Source organism: Haliotis rufescens, unplaced genomic scaffold, assembly GCF_023055435.1.
Source record: "Haliotis rufescens isolate VD_foot unplaced genomic scaffold, xgHalRufe1.0.p SCAF_13, whole genome shotgun sequence".
NCBI classification, from domain to species: Eukaryota; Metazoa; Mollusca; class Gastropoda; order Lepetellida; family Haliotidae; genus Haliotis; species Haliotis rufescens.
The window spans coordinates 6,000,424-6,021,394 of NW_025963813.1; the positions used below are offsets into that span (position 1 = coordinate 6,000,424).

The 20,971-nt window shown below is 37.7% G+C and overlaps 1 protein-coding gene across 1 annotated transcript; it reads right to left on the minus strand.

Annotated features, from left to right (window-relative positions):
- Positions 1–1,622: 1,622 nt before the first annotated feature.
- Positions 1,623–19,663, minus strand: LOC124117167 (L-asparaginase 1-like). Its single transcript, XM_046478923.2, has 10 exons — positions 19,429–19,663; positions 12,569–12,674; positions 11,334–11,454; positions 10,199–10,324; positions 8,569–8,649; positions 6,748–6,874; positions 5,967–6,079; positions 3,966–4,157; positions 3,192–3,302; positions 1,623–1,979 (listed from the first exon to the last, which is right to left on the minus strand). Exons 1-10 carry the CDS (start codon positions 19,496–19,498, stop codon positions 1,908–1,910), a joined length of 1,119 nt encoding a protein of 372 aa, XP_046334879.1. The 5' UTR covers positions 19,499–19,663; the 3' UTR covers positions 1,623–1,907.
- Positions 19,664–20,971: the final 1,308 nt, after the last annotated feature.

Sequence of the window (20,971 nt, forward strand, 5' to 3'; positions counted from 1 at the left end):
ATATTATAAATAATTTAAAAAGTGACCCGCACAGTAATTAGTTAAAAACAAGCAGTGACCATAAATATATATTTCAATATGGGTGCTGTGGTGGCCATATTGAATATCTGATTCAAGCAAACTCAGGTGTTATCATTGCTGGAGATAAGCATGTGAAATCAACGTCACTGATCCGGTGGTTTCTGAGGAGCTGCATATGAAGACATGTTTTGATCATGGTCAAAATGCAAATGTCAAGCAAAAGTCAAAATGTGAAATATCGCGAAATAAAAACATATATTTTAAGCCCCACTACTATCTAGGCAATGTCAGCACAATTTGAAAGAAAAGGTCTGAGTAAGAAGGTTTAGTTTTCAGAAACGTCGATGTGCAAATGTATCAAGGTAAACATATTTTAGCCCAACGACTGACTAAACACCCTCTTCAAGACGATCAGGGGTCATCATGGGGAGACACAAGCAAGTGACATGACAGCTCTATTGTTCCAGTCCATTGATCTAGGGAGCAGTTGTTTACGCGGACATAAGGTCACATGACTTTGAGGTCAGGGGAGCTGAAAAGGCATAACAAATATAAGGTATTTATTACCTACTTATGTGCATGTGTTTTATAGTGGATGACAAACATATACATAAGGAAAGTATACTCTAATGTTTGATGATGGCTTAAAATTTGACTGTGATGTATTTGTTGGGGTATTACTGTTGTGTTTGTGTAAAGTTGGGGATGCTTCGGTGATTATTTTAAGCCTAGTAAGGTGTTGATTACGTTTGAAATGTTTTGCTTATACTTTCTTTGTGGGCAGTTTATAGTTCTCTGTTTGTGAAGGGGCTGGTGTGTAAGGCAGTCCATGTGAAGGAATTGCCTACAACCAGGAAAGAACCGCGGTTGTTATCATCTTTTATCATCCAAAACTGGCTCCTACAGGAGATATGCTTGGATGAGATCAAGCGATATCTACACTGTAGATATCGCTGCAATGAAATAACATCACAATGCTTTGCAGACCATTGTGACGTCATTGGTTACCATGACGTCACAATCAAATGACATCACTAATGGCTCTGCTACTGAAGCTGTTTGCAGTACTTTTTATACTGAAGACACTGCTAATTACTGTCTACAAATTGAAAAAGTTGAAAAAATGATGTTGGATGATAAATAAAATCTCATCCTCCATATCAACACTCGTTGATAAAAGTGGCAAAAATCCTTGGCAAGCCTCGGAATTTTTCCACTTTTATCAACTCGTGTTGATATATTTGATATCAAAAGACACTCGGGTGAGATTCTCTATATGATTGCCGCAAAACATTCATAAAAAATAATATCATTGGTGACACCTCTAACGGCTAAATGCTTGTGTGGTTTGTTTTCTATTTGGACACAGGGTTCTTAAGTAATGCAGCCCCGCCTGTGGTATGTCAAAAAATGAACAATGCATTACAACACATTATATGCAACATTTAAATATTTCATATGAAATATAATTAAATCAATATTCAATTCAAGTTTAAACATGATCATTTCTACAAAGACAGAAGTGTACAGGAAGATATGGGTGATAAAGAAACATGTTTGTTTTTTAAAAACTGTGAAAGTACTAACGGAGATTGAACGAGTTGAATTAGTCTACCATTTTATTAGGGGTATGAATACAAGTATATATTTTTCAGTACATGGCACTCATGATTAAATGTCGCATCCCTTCCTCTCTAAAAAATGATAAAAAGGAAGCCCTCAAACAGAAACAATGGGTGTCAAAAATCTTTCGAAATGTTAAAAAAGAAATGGCGAAATTTGATTAAATGTTTTTTTCAGGCCCAATATAAGTGTGTCAAAAATAGCAAGAATATATATATGAATGTGTAACTAACTTAAAAGAAAAAATGTTCTTCGCCTAAGCCCTAATTATTGTGGATATTTTTGTTTTCATTCGGGATCACATCCATCTCTCCTCGGAGGTTTTCTTCCATCATCTGTAAAAAGGCAACACCAATTCAAGGAATTTCCTAATTATTGGTTAAAGGTACATGTGTATATTAGGTACGCATCAATTTATCTTCAGGGGCGCTCCGATAATATAATTATGCTTTCATACAAATCTGTTGAAATCTGTTAGTATTATGATGACATGAAGATAATATTTAATCACGTCATCATCATTATAAAAGGACGTGTTCAATTTGTTTCCAGGGGCATTATTATGAACACCGCATTTTATAGACATATTTCCTGTATCCGTTCATGTAGTTGTTTTCACAGTGTAATCTTGTTGCTATATTGGAGCTTGTTTCGGCAGATTATCGAATAAACTGATGTTTTGAATTTAGTGAATATATCTTCACGGTGCTAAGGACACATTGGCTGTGCAGAGTTAAGTCCCTTAGGTGTGCCAACAACATGATCATGGATTTGAATCCTGGTTCGCCCTAATTGTGTTTCTAGGTTTGTCAGCACCATGCCTGTGCTCGAAGCTTTCACAAAAGTGGTAAACGTCTCGAAGACCTGCACAATCTCGAGCTTTCCACCCACACCCAGCTTACATGCCGTGATTTGATTGAAATACTTTCAAAACGGCATCAAATCCCAACTCACTCACTCACTCGCAATGCTTAAAGGTATGATGGAACGGTAGTTCACAGTCGTCTAAGAGGGAACAATTCATTGTGTAGGGTTGCGTCTTTTAGGGTTTCCAAGATTCACCCTTATTAATATCATCTTGGTTTGTCAGCACAATACCCGCGCTCACAGATCTCAACAAAGGTGTAAATGACAAGGTCTTGCCACACTGATTTATCTGTTACCCATTCACTTTCAAAGTATCAATACTTTTTAATAACAACAGAGAGTTCCTTCACATCAGGCTCGGCAGCATTTGGATAGTTGCTGGTATCAAATTTCGTACGAATCATTTAATAAACTGGAGAGGGGTGGATAGTTTTCGTTCGACACAGAATATATTTTCGGTCACTGCCTCAAAACATACATTTTTTTCTCTGATAGGAGGAGAGATGTTTTTAAGGACGCATTGTTTTCACGGCATCCACGACCAAAGCGAACAAAATGTTGGAAAAAGCGAGGCGGCGACGTTATCTTTTTACAGTATTTTCTCAAATTCCCCACACCACCTGCTTCAGAATATCAAATGGTCTGTCCGATAGTAGATATGACGGCAACAACGCTCGTACCTCTTTCTGTTTTGAGAAGACGTCTTGTTTCGCCCTCACGTAGCAGAGCTTTGTGAAGGCGGCTTCTGTAGTCATGTTCCAACCTTGGACCACTCCCAAGTCTTTGAGGCCCTGGTTAGCGAAAACAAGCAATTTGACTGTGCAATGTAATTAGTCAGATATTTCTCTCTCTCTCTCTCTCTCTTGAGATTGGTAAGTCAAAGTATATTCAGAGCTCGCTTATTCATCATCAAATATTCTGTACTCCGTGGACGTTTTGAGTCTGTATGAAAGTGAGGTGTTCAAAGATTGGCCATTTTCGTAGTGTTTTTTAAAGTGCCCACACTCATATCTCGGGATAGTCCTGTTCATATGTGAAGGGAGGTAACTCCAAATAAGGATATATAAAAATGTAGTATATACCTTAAAAGCGATTAAGAAATATGTTTGCGTTATTTTCAATTCAGATTGGGTGTGCATATTGTGAAAACACACAATTTATGGTTAATTCCATAACGATGTTAGATTCAGAAACAAATCTACGGAGTTTTGAAGATGTCTAAGGTTAAGTTATTCCTGAGGGGGTATGATTGTCCGCCGCTTTAACAATATCTAACCAATATTACGGCGGGAACTACAAAAATCGGCTTCACACTTTTTTGAGTCGAATCCGGGTATTCGGCCTCACGAGCGAACTCTTTAATCAATAGGCTACCCTACCGCCTCGCATGTTCTTGACCTCCCTGTTAATCGAGCAAGATACAACGTTGGCCAACTTCAGTGAACAATTCTGACCTTGGACGCCTCGTAGGCTGACGTCACTGACCCCGTCAGACACTGAGTCAGGTTGACCAAAAGGCGTTTTGTATCTTCTGTTCCTTCTTCGTCTTGCAACTTTTTCAATGCATCGACGACCGTGTTATCGACATTTCCGGTCCCAAATGTCAGCAGTACCACGCCACGTAAGTCCTTCACGATGTTCTTCACCTGCAACATCAATATACAAATGAACAAAACACATAATATATATTGTTTACAGATATATGGATTTCAACTTCTGTATTAGCGGCTACGACCGGTCGGGTAGCCAAGTGGTTAAAGCATCCGCTCGTCACGCCGAAGACCCGGTTTCTATTCCACCTGCCCGAAGCCCATTTCTGGTGTCTACCGCCGTGATATTGCTGGAATAATACTAAAAGCGGCGTAAAACCTTACTGACTCATAATGCTCCGCTTCAACACTCATGCATGTTACTCCAACATCCGCAACATGATATATGGTTGAAGATGCTGTATATTCAAAGTTTTAAGGCCTTGTCAGCATCCCAATCGACAGTAGATCTAAAGACGAACCCGTAAACTTTCACATGACTTTCTATGCGATAAGTGGGGAGTTATGCTATACATGTTACAGAAAAAGTATTTCTTCGAGAAGCAAAAACTCTGATGATCGAGAAAAGCATACACTTAGATTACATTTGTTCACGTTGCCGTGTGCTTGCGTCCACACGGACCCAATTTGTGCTTTGTGAAATATATGTCGGTGTACCAATCATTATGTTGTCGTGCATCTATATTAATTAAATCACAGCCATCAGAACTTTGTCGATAGTATCTCCCATAGTTTTATATAGGCTCACTACTGCACTGGCTAAGAAAGGTTATTAATAGGGAGCTACTTGGTAAGATGATGTTAGACCATGTTTAATTATTTTGTTACTCGCAAAAACAGAAGCAGCCTCTCCAGAAATCATGACACGCGATCCCGCTTTTCAAGTGTGACAACATAGCTTCTCTTGGCCAATGACAAGCGAGTATGGTTTTACGCCGCTTTTAGCAATATTCGAGCAATATCACGGCGGGGGATATGGGCCAGAAATGGGCTTCGCACATTGGAACCCATGTCGGGAATCGAACCCGGGTCTTCGGCGTGACGAGCGAACGCTTTAACCACTAGGCTACCCGACCGCCCCTGGCCTATGACATGTCTACTACATCCTCATGGGAGATTACACCTCCTGTTTAATCACATTACTTCCGGTTTGGAATCATATGTGCAATGACATTTTGAAAAAACACATGTTTAATGCAAAGCAACTATAAAAAAGAAGTCCCATGTTATAGCTATACTATTAGGAAAGTAATACGTACTTTCGGTTCGAGGACTTCACTTCGGTTTTGGAGAAACGCATGTCTAATTATAACAGAAATTCCCGTCCTTCAGGATAGTGCGTACCAACCTTTATCCCACCATAGTAAATACCTCTTGAGCTATCACACATGCATTGTTTTAGTGACTGACCTTGAGAGTATATTTGAACTTTAATTTCCAAAACCAAATACGGTATTCCAACGTGGAATTCGATGTGACAATTAAACAAAGCATAAGAAAGTAGTTTATACTGGTGATATCATACGATTTTTCACTAATGATACATGAATATTTAAATAATATAACGAGAACATGAATTACATTTGCAAAAATCAGTAATAAAAGACACATTAAGTGCAGTATGGTCTATTTACATGTAGGTGCCAACGTCACTAACCAAAACCAAAAACACAACGAAAACACAATGTTTTCAGGCAATGATCTCGAGGAAGATCTTTCTGTAAAGGTGACTAAAAAGGTGACGTTTCAAACACAAAAAGCGGCAGCAGTCTGAGTTAAACCTTAGAGGCTACAGAGGTTAAGGTAACTACTGGGGTTTCCATGGTCGTTTCGCTGCGATAGTTTGGTGAAACGAGACAAGTGCACTACATTATTTAAATTTAAGAATGTCATTTCAATACGTGCCTGTTGCGGTGTCATCCCTGGGAAGATAACTAAAAGACCCACATCACTCTGGGGGCAGATCTTCTGAACACGCAGAGGACCTTCTGGCTTCTTCAAGACCAACTTTTCCTCAACTGGAGTGAATGAGTGAGTTGATGGGAGGGAGGGAGCGAGTGAAAGACTGACACAAATACGTATATAAGAGTAATGTATACCGATTCCAGCACCAGCTACATCTGCATCACAACTTATCCTCATTTATCCAGTCACTCTTTTCTTATAATACCTTGGACAAATTGGCTACCATAGCATTGTTTTGAATCAGATACAAAACAAAAGACGCAACCAAATAGCCGTCAAATCAATTTACAATAGTGAGTGAGTGAGTGAGTATGGTTTTACGCCGCTTTTAGCAATATTCCAGCAATATCACGGCGGGGGACACCAGAAATGGGCTTCACACATTGTACCCATGTCGGGAATCGAACCCAGGCCTTCGGCGTCAATTTACAATAAGGATTGCGAGATATTGCGGGTGGGTGGGTACAAAGAAAGGGTTTCACACAATGTTTGTGGTGAATCCAGGAGTTGGGATTCCATGAGTTAAAAATGGCTTCATGACATTGCTGGACTTCGCATTCGGCCGTATGCATTCACTAGCAATGGGGGAAAACGTGAAGTACTTATATGGTAGCTTTTATAACTGAATTAGTTTCTCCATTCTAAGACATGACTGACTGGGAACAGTTTAATGCGTAGTGAATGGGAAACTATTATTTGGAAGTAAATATGAATATCGAACCTGCCACCTTGCAATCCAGTGTCACAAGGGCGCGCATGTTGGGCGAGGCGTAGGCGTCAAAGTCCTCAGAGTCCATCTTGACAACACGGCTAGCACGGAAGGCTTTCTTGTTGAAACACAGCAGCACCTGACAGAAGGACGGACGATATATTGTATGAGTGAGTGACTAGGGGAGGCGCATGCAGATTTTTCTTCATTTGGTTTCATTATGTTTACCCTTTTGTGTAAATAACTACATCTTAATCTACTCTACTGTATAAATAAAGGTTTCTACCTATATGATATGATATAATAACACCGCTTATTAGTGCTGCGTTGTGTACCTCCTCAAAACAATGGTGTTTTCTTTAAAACAACACTTAGATGATATCAATGTTTATTCAGAATGCTGAGTAGATGTCATGAAACTGGAAGTCCTCACCCCAGCAAAGGTAACTCATCGGATTCCTTTATCATGTTATTGTTAACGTTATTTCTTATGTTTGAATGACATATTGTTCTTAATAAACCGTAATGTGGAAATAGATAGTTGTTTGTTTTTATATTCAAGTTGCGAGTTCCGTTGCTTTCTAAGTGTGCAGTGAGGCCGTCTTATCCACATTCATTTCTGAGACATTAATGCAAAGTTCAAGTAATTAAGTCCACTCCCAATTTTGCATTTGATAAACTCTAGCGTCAATTTCATATTCAACAGTACATGATATTCAAAAGAAGTTAAAGAACAACCGATTCTTTCAAATGACAATAGTAAGTTATGAGAGAAAGCGATAGAGCGAAAAAGCGAGAAAGCGATAGAGCGATATTTCCCGTACATTTGACATTAGAGCGTACATTTTTTCTTTTGGTTGATATTCAGTGATCCATTCCTATAATATTCACCGCTATTTTGCCTCTTATACCAAGACAAAACTATACTTAAAATATACATAAAATATTAGAATGATAGCTGATTTAACATATGTTATAGATGATCATAGTAATGCACTTCATATTGTTATCAACGTTAACTGTGTAGCCACACTAAGTAGGATGTCTCTCTATATGTTTAGTTTACTCCAGTAAACATATCACATGTGTTAACACCATTGTCACAGCGATGGGGACAGTGAGGTAACCTGGTGATGAGAGCGTTCGCTCGTCACGCTGAACACCCAGGTTGGATTCCCCACATGCGTATAATGTGTGAAGCCCTTTTCAGGTGTTCCCCGGTGTGATATTGCTGGAATATTGTTAAAAACGACGTCAAACCATACTCACTCACTGACAGCGGTGTTTATCAAATTACTATGTGCAAATACATATACTTATAGATTTGCACAAGACAAGACACACAATACAAGTTGATCATAAATCAAATGTCAGAAGGAATATTTACGGACAGCAGTATGACACACTGTAACATTCAATTCCACTCAAAACCATTTAAAGAACACCCGCACTTATAAGATTGTAATTTGCAATTCAATCAGCCATGAATGGTTAATCATACTCTTCTTAACTTCTTTTGAAAATTATAAAAAAAATTAACCTGATTTATTTAGAGCGTGTTGCCATGACCCGCCACGCGCTCTCGGCCCGATGGTCACATGAAACTAAATTGGGCTAAATCAATCAATTATATTTTACAGATAACACATGCGACCCCAAAAGTGGTCAAGAGAGGATATTGCTTTACCGTGAGAAAGCTATAGAGCGAGAAAGCGATGCCCCTCCTCCCTCCTCCCCCCCCCCCCCCCCCCCCACACACACACACACATACCACCTCGGTCACCATAGCAGCGCCTAGTATATCCGTCAAACCGGGAACTGAGATAGTCCTACCTCGGGAATGTCGAGCGTTGAAACGATGAGGGAACAGAAGAGGTTCCCCGGTCCGTCGCTCCGGGCGTCGAAGATAGAAATCTGTCAAAACGAGGTGATATATCTTAATTTGAAACACATCCTCTACTCGCTAAAATAACAAAAACAATTATCACTGAACTTAAAAAAACACCCTTTGTATAATATTTGTACACTATATTGACCGAAGGCTCTGCGATGGCAAATATGAGGACCCCTCTGATAACAGACATGACGACCCTTATGATGGTAAACACGATGTCCTATCTGATGACATATAAAAAAAGAATATGGTGAGTCAAAATTCAAACATCGAATCGGCATTGGTTCAATCATATGGCACATATGATGAACTCTGATGACATATATGATGATCTTCTGATGATATATACATATATGATGATCCACTGATGACATATTATGATCTTCCGATAACAAATACTGGTATGAAGATCTCGTGATAATATATATGAAGATCTTCTGATAATATAGATGAAGATTTCCTGATAACATACATGTAGGATGATCCTATGATGACATGAATGGTGATCTTCTGATAACATATATGAAGATCTCCTGATAATATAGATGAAGATTTCCTGATAACATACATGTAGGATGATCCTATGATGACATGAATGGTGATCTTCTGATAACATATATGAAGATCTCCTGATAATATAGATGAAGATTTCCTGATAACATACATGTAGGATGATCCTATGATGACATAAATGGTGATCTTCTGTTAACATATATGATGATCATCTGATAACGCATACATGTATGACCGGAGAGCGGAAGGTCCGGGGTTCGATCCTCGGCCGCGTCATACCAAAAGACGTTAAAAGATGGTACTTGTTGTTACGGCGCTCGGCATAAAGGGCCTAAAACAAGGACTGGTCGCCTCGGAGTCAGTATACTCTGTCTGAGTTGGTTATTCATGTTAAACTGCGTCATGGTATCTCAGTGAGCTAGCACTATAAATCGGCATCAGTCCGGAATAGTACAAGCAGCAACGCAAACACACACACACACACACACACACACACACACACACACACACACACACAAACACGTGCATGCACGTCGCTATATAAGTGCAATAATCTTGGACGCGACATTTAACCCAATTTCACCTCACCTCACCACCTCACATACATGTATGATAAGCTCTGATGACATTCCAGACATGTGATGATGCTTTGATGACAGCAACGTGTAGGATGTAGTGTGGTGACATATATGATGAAACCGGATGACATATTTGATGAAACCAGATGATATATATGATGGAACCTGATGACATAATATATGATAACACTTTGAAGATAAATATGAAAATTTCTGATGACATATACGAGGACCCGTCCGATGACAAATATGAGAACCTGTCCCACGAAACAAAGAATTGATATACGATTGTATTTACATTGTAACTATGGCAGGTAATGGTTAAAGTTGTCTGTTCGATTCAATACAATTTGAGAAAACGAATAAGGTTATGTCAGGATGTGGTCTTTATCTGATGATTATAGCTAGTGAAACTTCAGTGACAAAATATCTTTTGTATTCCAAACATTGCACTCTGTGTGGATGCTCTGTAACCAACCTGTGCCCCAGTGAAGACGACTGGCTTACTGAGGTTCTCCAGCATGAAGGACAGGGCAGAGCTTGCGTAGGCCATTGTGTCTGTTCCCATGACAACCACGAAGCCAGTGTATGCATCGTAATGGTCCTATAACATTGACAATGTCAACATAAATGAGCTGATGTCGTTTTACGCCGCTTTAAGAAATATTCATGCAAGTTGGGAACACCAAGAATGTTTTGTTATTGATGATTTGTTGTTTGTCTGTTTGTTGTTTATTTGTTGTTTAACGTCGCACTCAGCAATATTCCAGCTATATAACGTCGGTCTGTAAATAATCGAGTCTGGACCAGACATTCCAGTGATTAACATCATGAGCATCGATCCACGCAATTGGGATACGATGATATGCATCAACCAAGTCAGCGAGCCTGACCACCCGATCCCGTTAGTCGCATCTTACGACAAGCATAGTCACCTTTTACGGCAAGCATGGGTTGCCGAAGACCTATTCTACCCTGGATCTTCACGAGACTTGTTATTGGGCGGCGGTGGGTCAGGGGGGAAGCCGATTTTCAATATTTCACGTATGGCGATCTAGAGGTAAATATATCGTATTCAGTGTATTAAGCGTTCTGCTCCAAAAAGCGCCCCTTGGCCAACTTCCAGATCAATATGAAAGTATCCTGTATTAAGCACTCCATTCTAAAACTGAAACTTTGAATAACAGTCCATACTTTCTTGTGTATGTTACAGACTATCTTTGGGAGAAAACAGCTCCGCAGAAGGTGTATAGTATCGCCCAGGAACTATTATCGAACAGGTTTTAGTTTCATCGACGTTTGAACTAAGTTTTTTCAGTATTGCTCGATTTCTGAAAAAGACAAATGTAACTTGTTGTGTATACCTTTAATAGGCGCCGGGGCCGTCGGGTAGCCTAGTGGTTAAAACGTTTGTTCGTCACGCCGAAGACCCGGGTTCGATTCCCGACATTGGTACAATGTGTGAAGCCCATTTCTGGTGTTCCCCGCCGTGATATTGCTGGAATATTGCTAAAAGCGGCGTAAAACCAAAGTCACTCACTTTAATAGGCGCCCCCTTTGTCAATGTTCTAAACGCCCGGCCACATATTACGACAATACGGTACATGTATTACCTTTATACATTTAGCGATCTCCTCCCAGTCACGTTGATTCATCTTTGATGAGTCAATAAGACGCTCAAACTCAAAAACATCGAGATCGACCTGCCAAATCTTGTTGTTAATCTTTGTCGTTCTGAAAATGTGATTAAACATGCTTCGGTCTTATATGTTTATCGGTTTCATACCATCCTACACCTTTAATTATACGTTACAGTGATCACGGAATTCGATATCAAGATATCGTTAAAAACACATACCATTGTGACAATCCGACACATTGACGCTTTCAAAAGTATTAGTCATGGACAAATGTTAATAAGGATACAAATGAGTTGAATTAAGTTAACAATGAGTTCAATTGGTGTCATGATACTTGTGGACGTACCTTTATCTATTTGCCCAAAAAACACGCGTTCTGAGCAAATAAAACTGTTCTCGCCCATGATTTCGACAATTGGCTATTTTTTAACTATGTTATAAATTAGTTGAATGAAGTTAAAATGAGTTGAATTATGTGTCATGATATTTGTAGAAACGTTTATGTATTTTCAAAACAAAACCATGACTCAGGTAAAGTTTGAATTTTGTAAATACGTTTGCCCGAGACTGGTCACAGCGCGGAGTGTTTGCAGAATTAAAATGGGACGTGTTACTGTTATTTCATTGCCAGATTCGCCCGACCTCATGTATGACATATCCGTGCCCGTGGCGTTCCCTGGCTTAACCAGATCGGTTGATTCATTGGTACAAAATCTGCATGTTTGCATACCCTAACTGGTGTCTTCCGCCCTGATATTGCTGAAATATTGATAGACCGGCGTAGATAATGCACACTTTGTTCAGGTAGTCAATTTTGAAATTCCTTCCACATCAAAAAAGCATGCCGGAATTTTGGTGATAGTGGCCTCAGATTTTGTTGATTTGTCACACTCAGCAATATTCTAGCTACATTACGGCGGTCCCTAAATAATCGAGTCTGGCCAAGACAATCCAGTGATTAACATCATGAGCATCGACCTACGCAATTGGGATACGATGACATGCATCAACCAAGTCAGCGAGCCTGACCACCCGATCCCGTTAGCCGCCTCTTAAGACATGCATAGTCGCCTTTTACGACAAGGATTGGTTACTGAAGACCTATTCTAACCCGGACCTTAGAGTGGCCTTAGAAGCCCAAGTAACCGTTGTATCGAACTGATAAAAAACCCTACCGAATGTTGAGTAGTACAAGTAGTTTTCAGTACCTCGTTCTGAACCTTGTCATTCGTATGTCATGGTTCTCAATGACATTGAGGGGCACGACCCTGCTGAGTTCTTCGCTGACCTTCAATCGTTCTGCTGGCCTTAATCCTAGTACATAAATGTAACGGAGAGTAAGTCCTAGATCTGACAAATCGAAAGTAAACATAAACAAATGCAAAGGCCTGTTTGTTTGTGGAACTGCATACATTCTACAACAAATACATGTCATTCTGGTAACAGGACACTGACACCATACAATGGATATTTCTGGGAACATATATATGTAACACGATATCATTTCAGACAGGCGTTACTGATTTTACTCCTAGCCATCTATATAATCAGGCAACAAACCTTCTTTGTTTACGATTTAGAAGTTTCGAGTGTGTTCAATACCTGTAAATTACACACAAAACCGAACACGTCAGCCACGGCTTTTGGGAGACAAACACACATACAGTTCGGTCATCGCTTCTCAACATACATTCTTTTGCTCTGAATCCAGTAACCGAACCTTGTTTCACAACCCATTCTTTTCATTACACGCATTGCGTCTAACAAACAATATTTTGTTTTATAAAAGCCTACGGAAATTATTTTTCCAGTATATTCTGGGGCAAATTATTAAAGAAGTGTATGATATTTCCATCAAAGGAATATGGAAAATAAATAAATAAAATATATCGCTGCATTTGCAGGTGGGATTATTATCAATATAGATGCTTTTGACGAAACTACATGTACATGGCCAAAGTTATGTAGCACAAAACAGTCTGTTCCCCCAAACGCTAAAAACTCTTTTGTCCTCAGGTTTTACCCACACATTCAATCGTTCACTGGACATGCTGTCAGTTCTTACAAAATAGGTGGATAATCAAAATATATTTCTTTGGCCCTACTTTCAAAGACCAAATGTTATGTTTTGTTTGTTTGTTGTTTAACGCCGCACTCAGCAATATGGTGGTCTGTAAATAATCGAGTCTGGACAAGACAATCTAGTGATATATATCATGATCATCGATCCGCGCAATGGGCGATCTTTTTGTTCCAAAGGGCAATAACTCTCCTTTTGAAATGATATAAGCGACGGTCCAAACTGTAGCTTCCGGTCTGGTTCCAGGATCAATGCGCGCTGCGACAACTACTGACATGTAGAGACGGAGCCAAGCTAAAGAGTTATCCCGTTGCACCTTCGTTCAAAAACGGTGGTTTACAACTGAATATTTTTAACTAGCACATATTTTGTAGTGATTATTAGTTTATATTATCAACATTTGTTGAGTCTTCAACTACAAGACGAATTGTAACTTTGGAAAATGGTATATTGCCACGGTATTTTCTCCGTCAGAAAACAGCGAGGCATTCTGTCAGTCTGGGCAGAGACCATATAATATAATATTATATGGTCTCTGGTCTGGGCTAACATATTGCATCGATGAAATAATGCAAACTCATTTTATTTATCAGCCTTTGCGTTATTTCCCACAACAATTCAAGCATTCAAATCTCAACAAATACTACCATGGACTTCAATTCAGTAAATTTAGTGATACGCCAACATTTGCAGCACACAGACATCTTTGACAGGCCTTTACCAATGATCTATAGATCTATAGTAAGTATACATCCGTGCCTTTTCAAATATTTTAAGAAGAAATAACGTTCATAATAATAAACAACTGATTTTAAATGTTACTTTTTATATCAAAATTAAAGTTGCATCTGAATATTTAAATTTATATTATTTTTTTAGAAATAGGCCAAATGAACATGCATCTACCATGCATCTATTAAGCACCCAGTTACTCAGTTGCAATATACATACCAGTCATCATAAATTGAAATAAGAGATTAACCCATATTATTCTGCCCCTTATAACATGTGTCCCACCATTAAGTGTTCTGAGTCATCACAGGTGTTAATTCATTGATCCATCATTTCTTACAGAATTCTGATACTCATGCTCTTAAAATGGTAGTTAATTACAGAGATGTGTCCCAACAAACAACAAATCATACTGACTAGCCCACAACATGTGTATGATGCATAAATAGATCTAAATCATAGTTTTATCTTCTTGTTTTAGTAACATTATATTTATTTTGATGTAGACAAATTATTTCCCATACAAACCCACACACTATCCTGCTGTATCTAAGTATCCTGATTTTCATTCAACAGTACTTCAAGACACCTGTAGTATAAAGTATATTTTGTAGATATTATTATCATATAGCAAATATGAATTTTATATGAAAATATTAATATGAAAGTTTATCATCAAATCTTCTGATGGTTAAATAAATGCAAATTGAACCCCACAGTCATTCCATGTAGATAAATGGATTTTTTTATGTTATTTGTTTTTGCATATAACAGATTATACTTATATATGTTACAGTCAGTGTCTATAGTCAGGCCCAATATGTATTTTGACTGAAAATTTCAGTCAATATGCATATTGACTGATTCACTCAGGTAAGGTATATTTTTTCTTAAATCTTCATTCATTTCTTTGCCTGAAAAATAGGACCAGGCTTTAGACAGACTGGCTAAAATGAATAAGACTGCATAATTTAATCTCCTCAATTTAATTTGGATCTATTTTGATTTGATCAGGATCAAAGTAACTTTTGTAAGAAATTAAAAATGTTTTCACAATGAATTGACTGATTTTATGTTACTTATCATTATTAGAATAATATTCAGTTCAGAAACAGATGACAGCTAAAAAGTCATGCATGTGTAATCAAATACTAGTACACATGCACAAGTGTGCCAAGATATTAAATAAAACAATAAGAGTCATTGTGCAATGCAGATATCTTTTGGTGTGAAGAGAAAAAAGAAAAACATTAATAATTTGTTTATGTTGGAATTTGAAACATCAGTTTAGAACAAGGAAACATAAAAAGCAAGGCCTAATGGAGTTAAGAATCAGCTTTATCTGTGTCACAGTCATGATTATTGTCAATGCAAACTGGATGTAGACACTGCATTGTTAATACAATCAACATTTTAGAGATTGGCAATTAGTATGAATATATTATTTTAATTTATAAAAATTGTAGTTGGTACAAATACCCTTGAATATGTATTTTAACTAATATAAAGGGTCCTCTGTGTCTGATTTTTTTTCTTTCTACTTTGTAAAATTAAATAAAGGCCAAATTAATATATATCTTTCATTGATCATATTGAAATATAATCATGGTAATATTTGGCAACTAACAGCTACCATTCATATACATGAAATCCTTGTATACAACATGCACCAATTAACAGTTAATATCAAAACAGATTTCAGTGATTTCCATTTCTTTTATTTTGAACATTGTATCATGATATCTAGTTGATGACGTAATGTTACAGTGCCTGTTACTCTTACACTTTCTTGAGAACATTTCTCATTGCTCTCTGTTATATATCTGACAAATACTTACATGTGTTGCTGTCAATATTATTTACAACATTGAGGCTACGGGCAACGTTGCATGAGACCTTCACATTTTGCGTACCGTATCTTCTCACCGTTGTACATACTGAAATGCATGCATATGATGTAGCCTGCTCGGCGATGCTACAACATAGATATAGGAACGTATACAAAATCTACTTAACTTTCATATTCATACATCAAGGGCCACACTTTCAGTACCGATTGCAAAACGTCAACAAAGCGACCTGGGATGAACGATCAGCTGATCTCACCGCATCGCTTCGAACGCCTATCTAGTGGATAACTATACAATATGATCACTCGTGGTCATCCCTGATGTATCATTAAATCAAGGAACATTTATTTCCGGACATGGCAATAGATAAATCATTGTTTAGGCGAAAAGATATGCTGTCCACACACAAGCGTGACCGTTGTCGACAAAGTGAAGGTTATACTAGTTAACTGTCTATAGGCGTCATAGTAACATGTAGTGCTCGTATCGCGCATACCACATGCGCTGTCAGTTTAAGGTTGGACCGTCCGGGTCAGCGCACCTAGCGGGTTAGTGAAGGGAAGATAAATTGAAAAAGATCGCCCATTGGGATACGATGACGGGCATCAAGAACATCAGCCAGCCTAACCAAGCGATTCCGTTAATTAGCTTTTGAAGACAAACATGGGTTCCAAAAATCCCAACCCCAAGACGAACAAAATTCCCTGCCCCGAGAAATTAACAAGAAACGAACTGACACAGTTCGCATACTATTGTGAAATATATCCGTCAATGCTTATATTGACTTGCATTTGATGCAACTTGGTAAAACGGCTTTCCCCAATCAACGAAAACACAAATAAATAGGAATATTCATACACCTCACTATTTAAAAAAAGAAAGAAAAAAAAATTGCGTTAACGCTGAGAATGTTGTGATAATTACGTTTCTATATTTCTCTTCTTTTCTAGATTTGTCTTGCTGTAGGAATTGCAAATGTGCATTCTTGTAAGTCTACGGAAGAATGCAATCTAATTCTGTTAATTAAAATTATAATGTGTTAAACTGGAAACTTGGTAAATTTGATGCAAATCCAGTGGAAAGTGTAAAAATATCAAATCTATCCAAGTCGTGTTTCTAACAGACTTATAGATTCAACCATACGCTTCAGTGATTTTTTCAATGATGAAACTCAAATATACTCAAAGTAAAAATAGTTTATCATTAGACCTTTTTTCAAACATGCTTCAGACGTGTGGGATAATTGTGGTGTACAGTATGCACACAAACGGGAACCACTGCAACTTGAACCAGAGCGAAGAGTACCAATGTGTATATCGAGAGAGTGTGTATCACGAAACTAAATGGCAACAGGTATTCTATCGAGACGAATTAATTGTACCTGAATATTCTAGAAAAAAATAATTCTGCTTCATATTGCAAATATTTTGGCTCATAAATTTAAGTACTCACCCAACCCCAATCCCCCCAACCCCCAAGATGAACAAAATTCCCAGCCCCGAGAAATTAACAAGAAACGAACTGACACAGTTCGCATACTATTGTGAAATATATCCGTCATGCTTATATTGACTTGCATTTGATGCAACTTGGTAAAGCGGCTTTCCCCAATCAACGAAAACAGAAATAATTAGGAATATTCATACACCTCACTATTTAAAAAAATAAAGAAAAAAAATTGAGTTAACGCTGAGAATGTTGTGATAATTACGTTTCTATATTTCTCTTCTTTTCTAGATTTGTCTTGCTGTAGGAATTGCAAATGTGCATTCTTGTAAGTCTACGGAAGAATGCAATCTTGGATTCGATAGCTTGTACCTAATTCTGTTAATGAAAATTATAATGTGTTAAACTGGAAACTTGGTAAATTTGATGCGAATCCAGTGGAAAGTGTAAAAATATCAAATCTATCCAAGTCGTGTTCCAACAGACTTATAGATTCAACCATACGCTTCAGTGAATTTTTTCAATGATGAAACTCAAATATACTCAAAGTAAAAATAGTTTATCATTAGACCTTTTTTCAAACATGCTTCAGACGTGTGGGATAATTGTGGTGTACAGTATGCACACAAACGGGAACCACTGCAACTTGAACCAGAGCGAAGAGTACCAATGTGTATATCGAGAGAGTGTGTATCACGAAACTAAATGGCAACAGGTATTCTATCGAGACGAATTAATTGTACCTGAATATTCTAGAAAAAAATAATTCTGCTTCATATTGCAAATATTTTGGCTCATAAATTTAAGTACTCACCCAACCCCAATCCCCCCAACCCCCAAGATGAACAAAATTCCCAGCCCCGAGAAATTAACAAGAAACGAACTGACACAGTTCGCATACTATTGTGAAATATATCCGTCATGCTTATATTGACTTGCATTTGATGCAACTTGGTAAAGCGGCTTTCCCCAATCAACGAAAACAGAAATAATTAGGAATATTCATACACCTCACTATTTAAAAAAATAAAGAAAAAAAATTGAGTTAACGCTGAGAATGTTGTGATAATTACGTTTCTATATTTCTCTTCTTTTCTAGATTTGTCTTGCTGTAGGAATTGCAAATGTGCATTCTTGTAAGTCTACGGAAGAATGCAATCTTGGATTCGATAGCTTGTACCTAATTCTGTTAATGAAAATTATAATGTGTTAAACTGGAAACTTGGTAAATTTGATGCGAATCCAGTGGAAAGTGTAAAAATATCAAATCTATCCAAGTCGTGTTTCTAACAGACATATAGATTCAACCATACGTTTCAGTGATTTCTTCAATGATGAAACTCAAATATACTCAAAGTAAAAATAGTTTATCATTAGACCTTTTTTCAAACATGCTTCAGACGTGTGGGATAATTGTGGTGTACAGTATGCACACAAACGGGAACCACTGCAACTTGAACCAGAGCGAAGAGTACCAATATGTATATCGAGAGAGTGTGTATCACGAAACTAAATGGCAACAGGTATTTTATCGAGACGAATTTATTGTACCTGAACATTCTAGAAAAAAATAATTCTGCTTCATATTGCAAATATTTTGGCTCATAAATTTAAGTACTCACCCAACCCCCACCCACCCCCCGTCAAGTCTCAGAATCATATTACGTCATTCTAATTTGGGAGCAAAGCCCAAAATGACGCAAAGCCATGGAGTGGACAAACCAGGTATACCCCGTTTTGAAAGAAACTAGGGGAGAAAAAATAGCATGAACAAAAAAATAGCAACATCCGTTATGATGAAAAAGTTATACTGTAAGTCAATTAAAATGCCCTTTACTCAAAATGTAAGCATCGCATACACAACATATAAATTGTGAGAAATTCTTAAGTATTTTGACTGGTTCCTGTGAACATTATTTACGTTATGTCTGAAAACTGATATAATAATAAAACATCATACCGTTTTCCCCTTCAATCATTCCGAATGTCCCTCCTGTATATATAACTAAGGTTCTGTGTGAGGACTCCATGCCTGTCCGTGCTGCTCCCTGACGAGTTACTGTCTGACTGTGTGCTGGTGAACACACTTTTTATACCGAAAGAATAGCTATTCCTCTTTCCCCTGCCAGCATGAATTCAGAATTCTCGAGGAATTGTAACGGCCAGGGCGACCTTTTTCAATTTATCTTCCCTTCACTAACCCGCTAGGTGCGCTGACCCGGACGGTCCAACCTTAAACTGACAGCGCATGTGGTATGCGCGATACGAGCACTACATGTTACTATGACGCCTATAGACAGTTAACTAGTATAACCTTCACCTCTGTCGGCAACGGTCACGCTTGTGTGTGGACAGCATATCTTTTCGCCTAAACAATGATTTATCTATTGCCATGTCCGGAAATAAATGTTCCTTGATTTAATGATACATCAGGGATGACCACGACTGATTATATTGTATAGTTATCCACTAGATAGGCGTTCGAAGCGATGCGGTGAGATCAGCTGATCGTTCATCCCAGGTCGCTTTGTTGACGTTTTGCAATCGGTACTGAAAGCGTTGCCCTTGATGTATGAATATGAAAATTAAGTAGATTTTGTATACGTTCCTATATCTATGTTGTAGCATCGCCGAGCAGGCTACATCATATGCATGCATTTCAGTATGTACAACGGTGAGAAGATACGGTACGCAAAATGTGAAGGTCTTTTGCAATGTTCCCCGTAGCCTCAATGTTGTGAATATTGACAGCAACACATGTAAGTATTTGTCAGATATATAACAAAGAGCAATGAGAAATGTTCTCAAGAAATTGTAAGAGTAACAGGCACTGTACAATTACGTCATCAACTAGATATCATGATACAATGTTCAAATACTACCATGAATATATTTCAATATGATCAATGAAAGATATATATTATTTTGGCCTTTTTTTAATTTTACAAAGTAGAAAAAAAAATCAGACACAGAGGACCCTATATATTAGTTAAAATACATATTCAAGAGTATTTGTACCAACTTCAATTTATATAAAATAAAACAATATATTCATAGTAATTGCTAATCTCTATAATGTTGATTGTATTAACAATGCAGTGTCTACATCCAGTTTGCATTGACAATAATCATATGATTGTGACACAGATAAAGCTGATTCTTAACTTCATTAGGCCTTGCTTTTTATGTTTCCTTGTTCTAAACTGATGTTTCAAATTCCAACATAAACAAATTATTAATGTTATTCTTTTTTCTCTTCACACCAAAAGATATCTGCATTGCACAATGACTCTTATTATTTTATTTAATAACTTGGCGCACTTGTGCATGTGTACTAGTATTTGATTACAGGTGCATGACTTTATAGCTGTCATCTGTTTCTGAACTGAATATTATTCTAATAATGATAAGTAACATAAAAAAGGGACTCTGGTATTGTTCCAGGTTTGGAGAATCAATCAATTCATTGTAAAAACATTTTTAATTTCTTACAAAAGTTACTT

What these genes read in the sequence shown, in the direction of transcription:
- LOC124117167 (XM_046478923.2), bottom strand. Translation starts at nt 19,498, where the DNA reads ATGGAGTCCTCACACAGAACCTTAGTTATATATACAGGAGGGACATTC. An exon ending in ACTGGATTGCAAGGTGGCAG is followed by an intron (nt 6,080 to 6,747) that starts GTTCGATATTCA and finishes CATTCACTCCAG; the next exon opens with TTGAGGAAAAGTTGGTCTTG. An exon ending in TCTTCTCAAAACAGAAAGAG is followed by an intron (nt 1,980 to 3,191) that starts GTACGAGCGTTG and finishes GCCTTTTTACAG; the next exon opens with ATGATGGAAGAAAACCTCCG.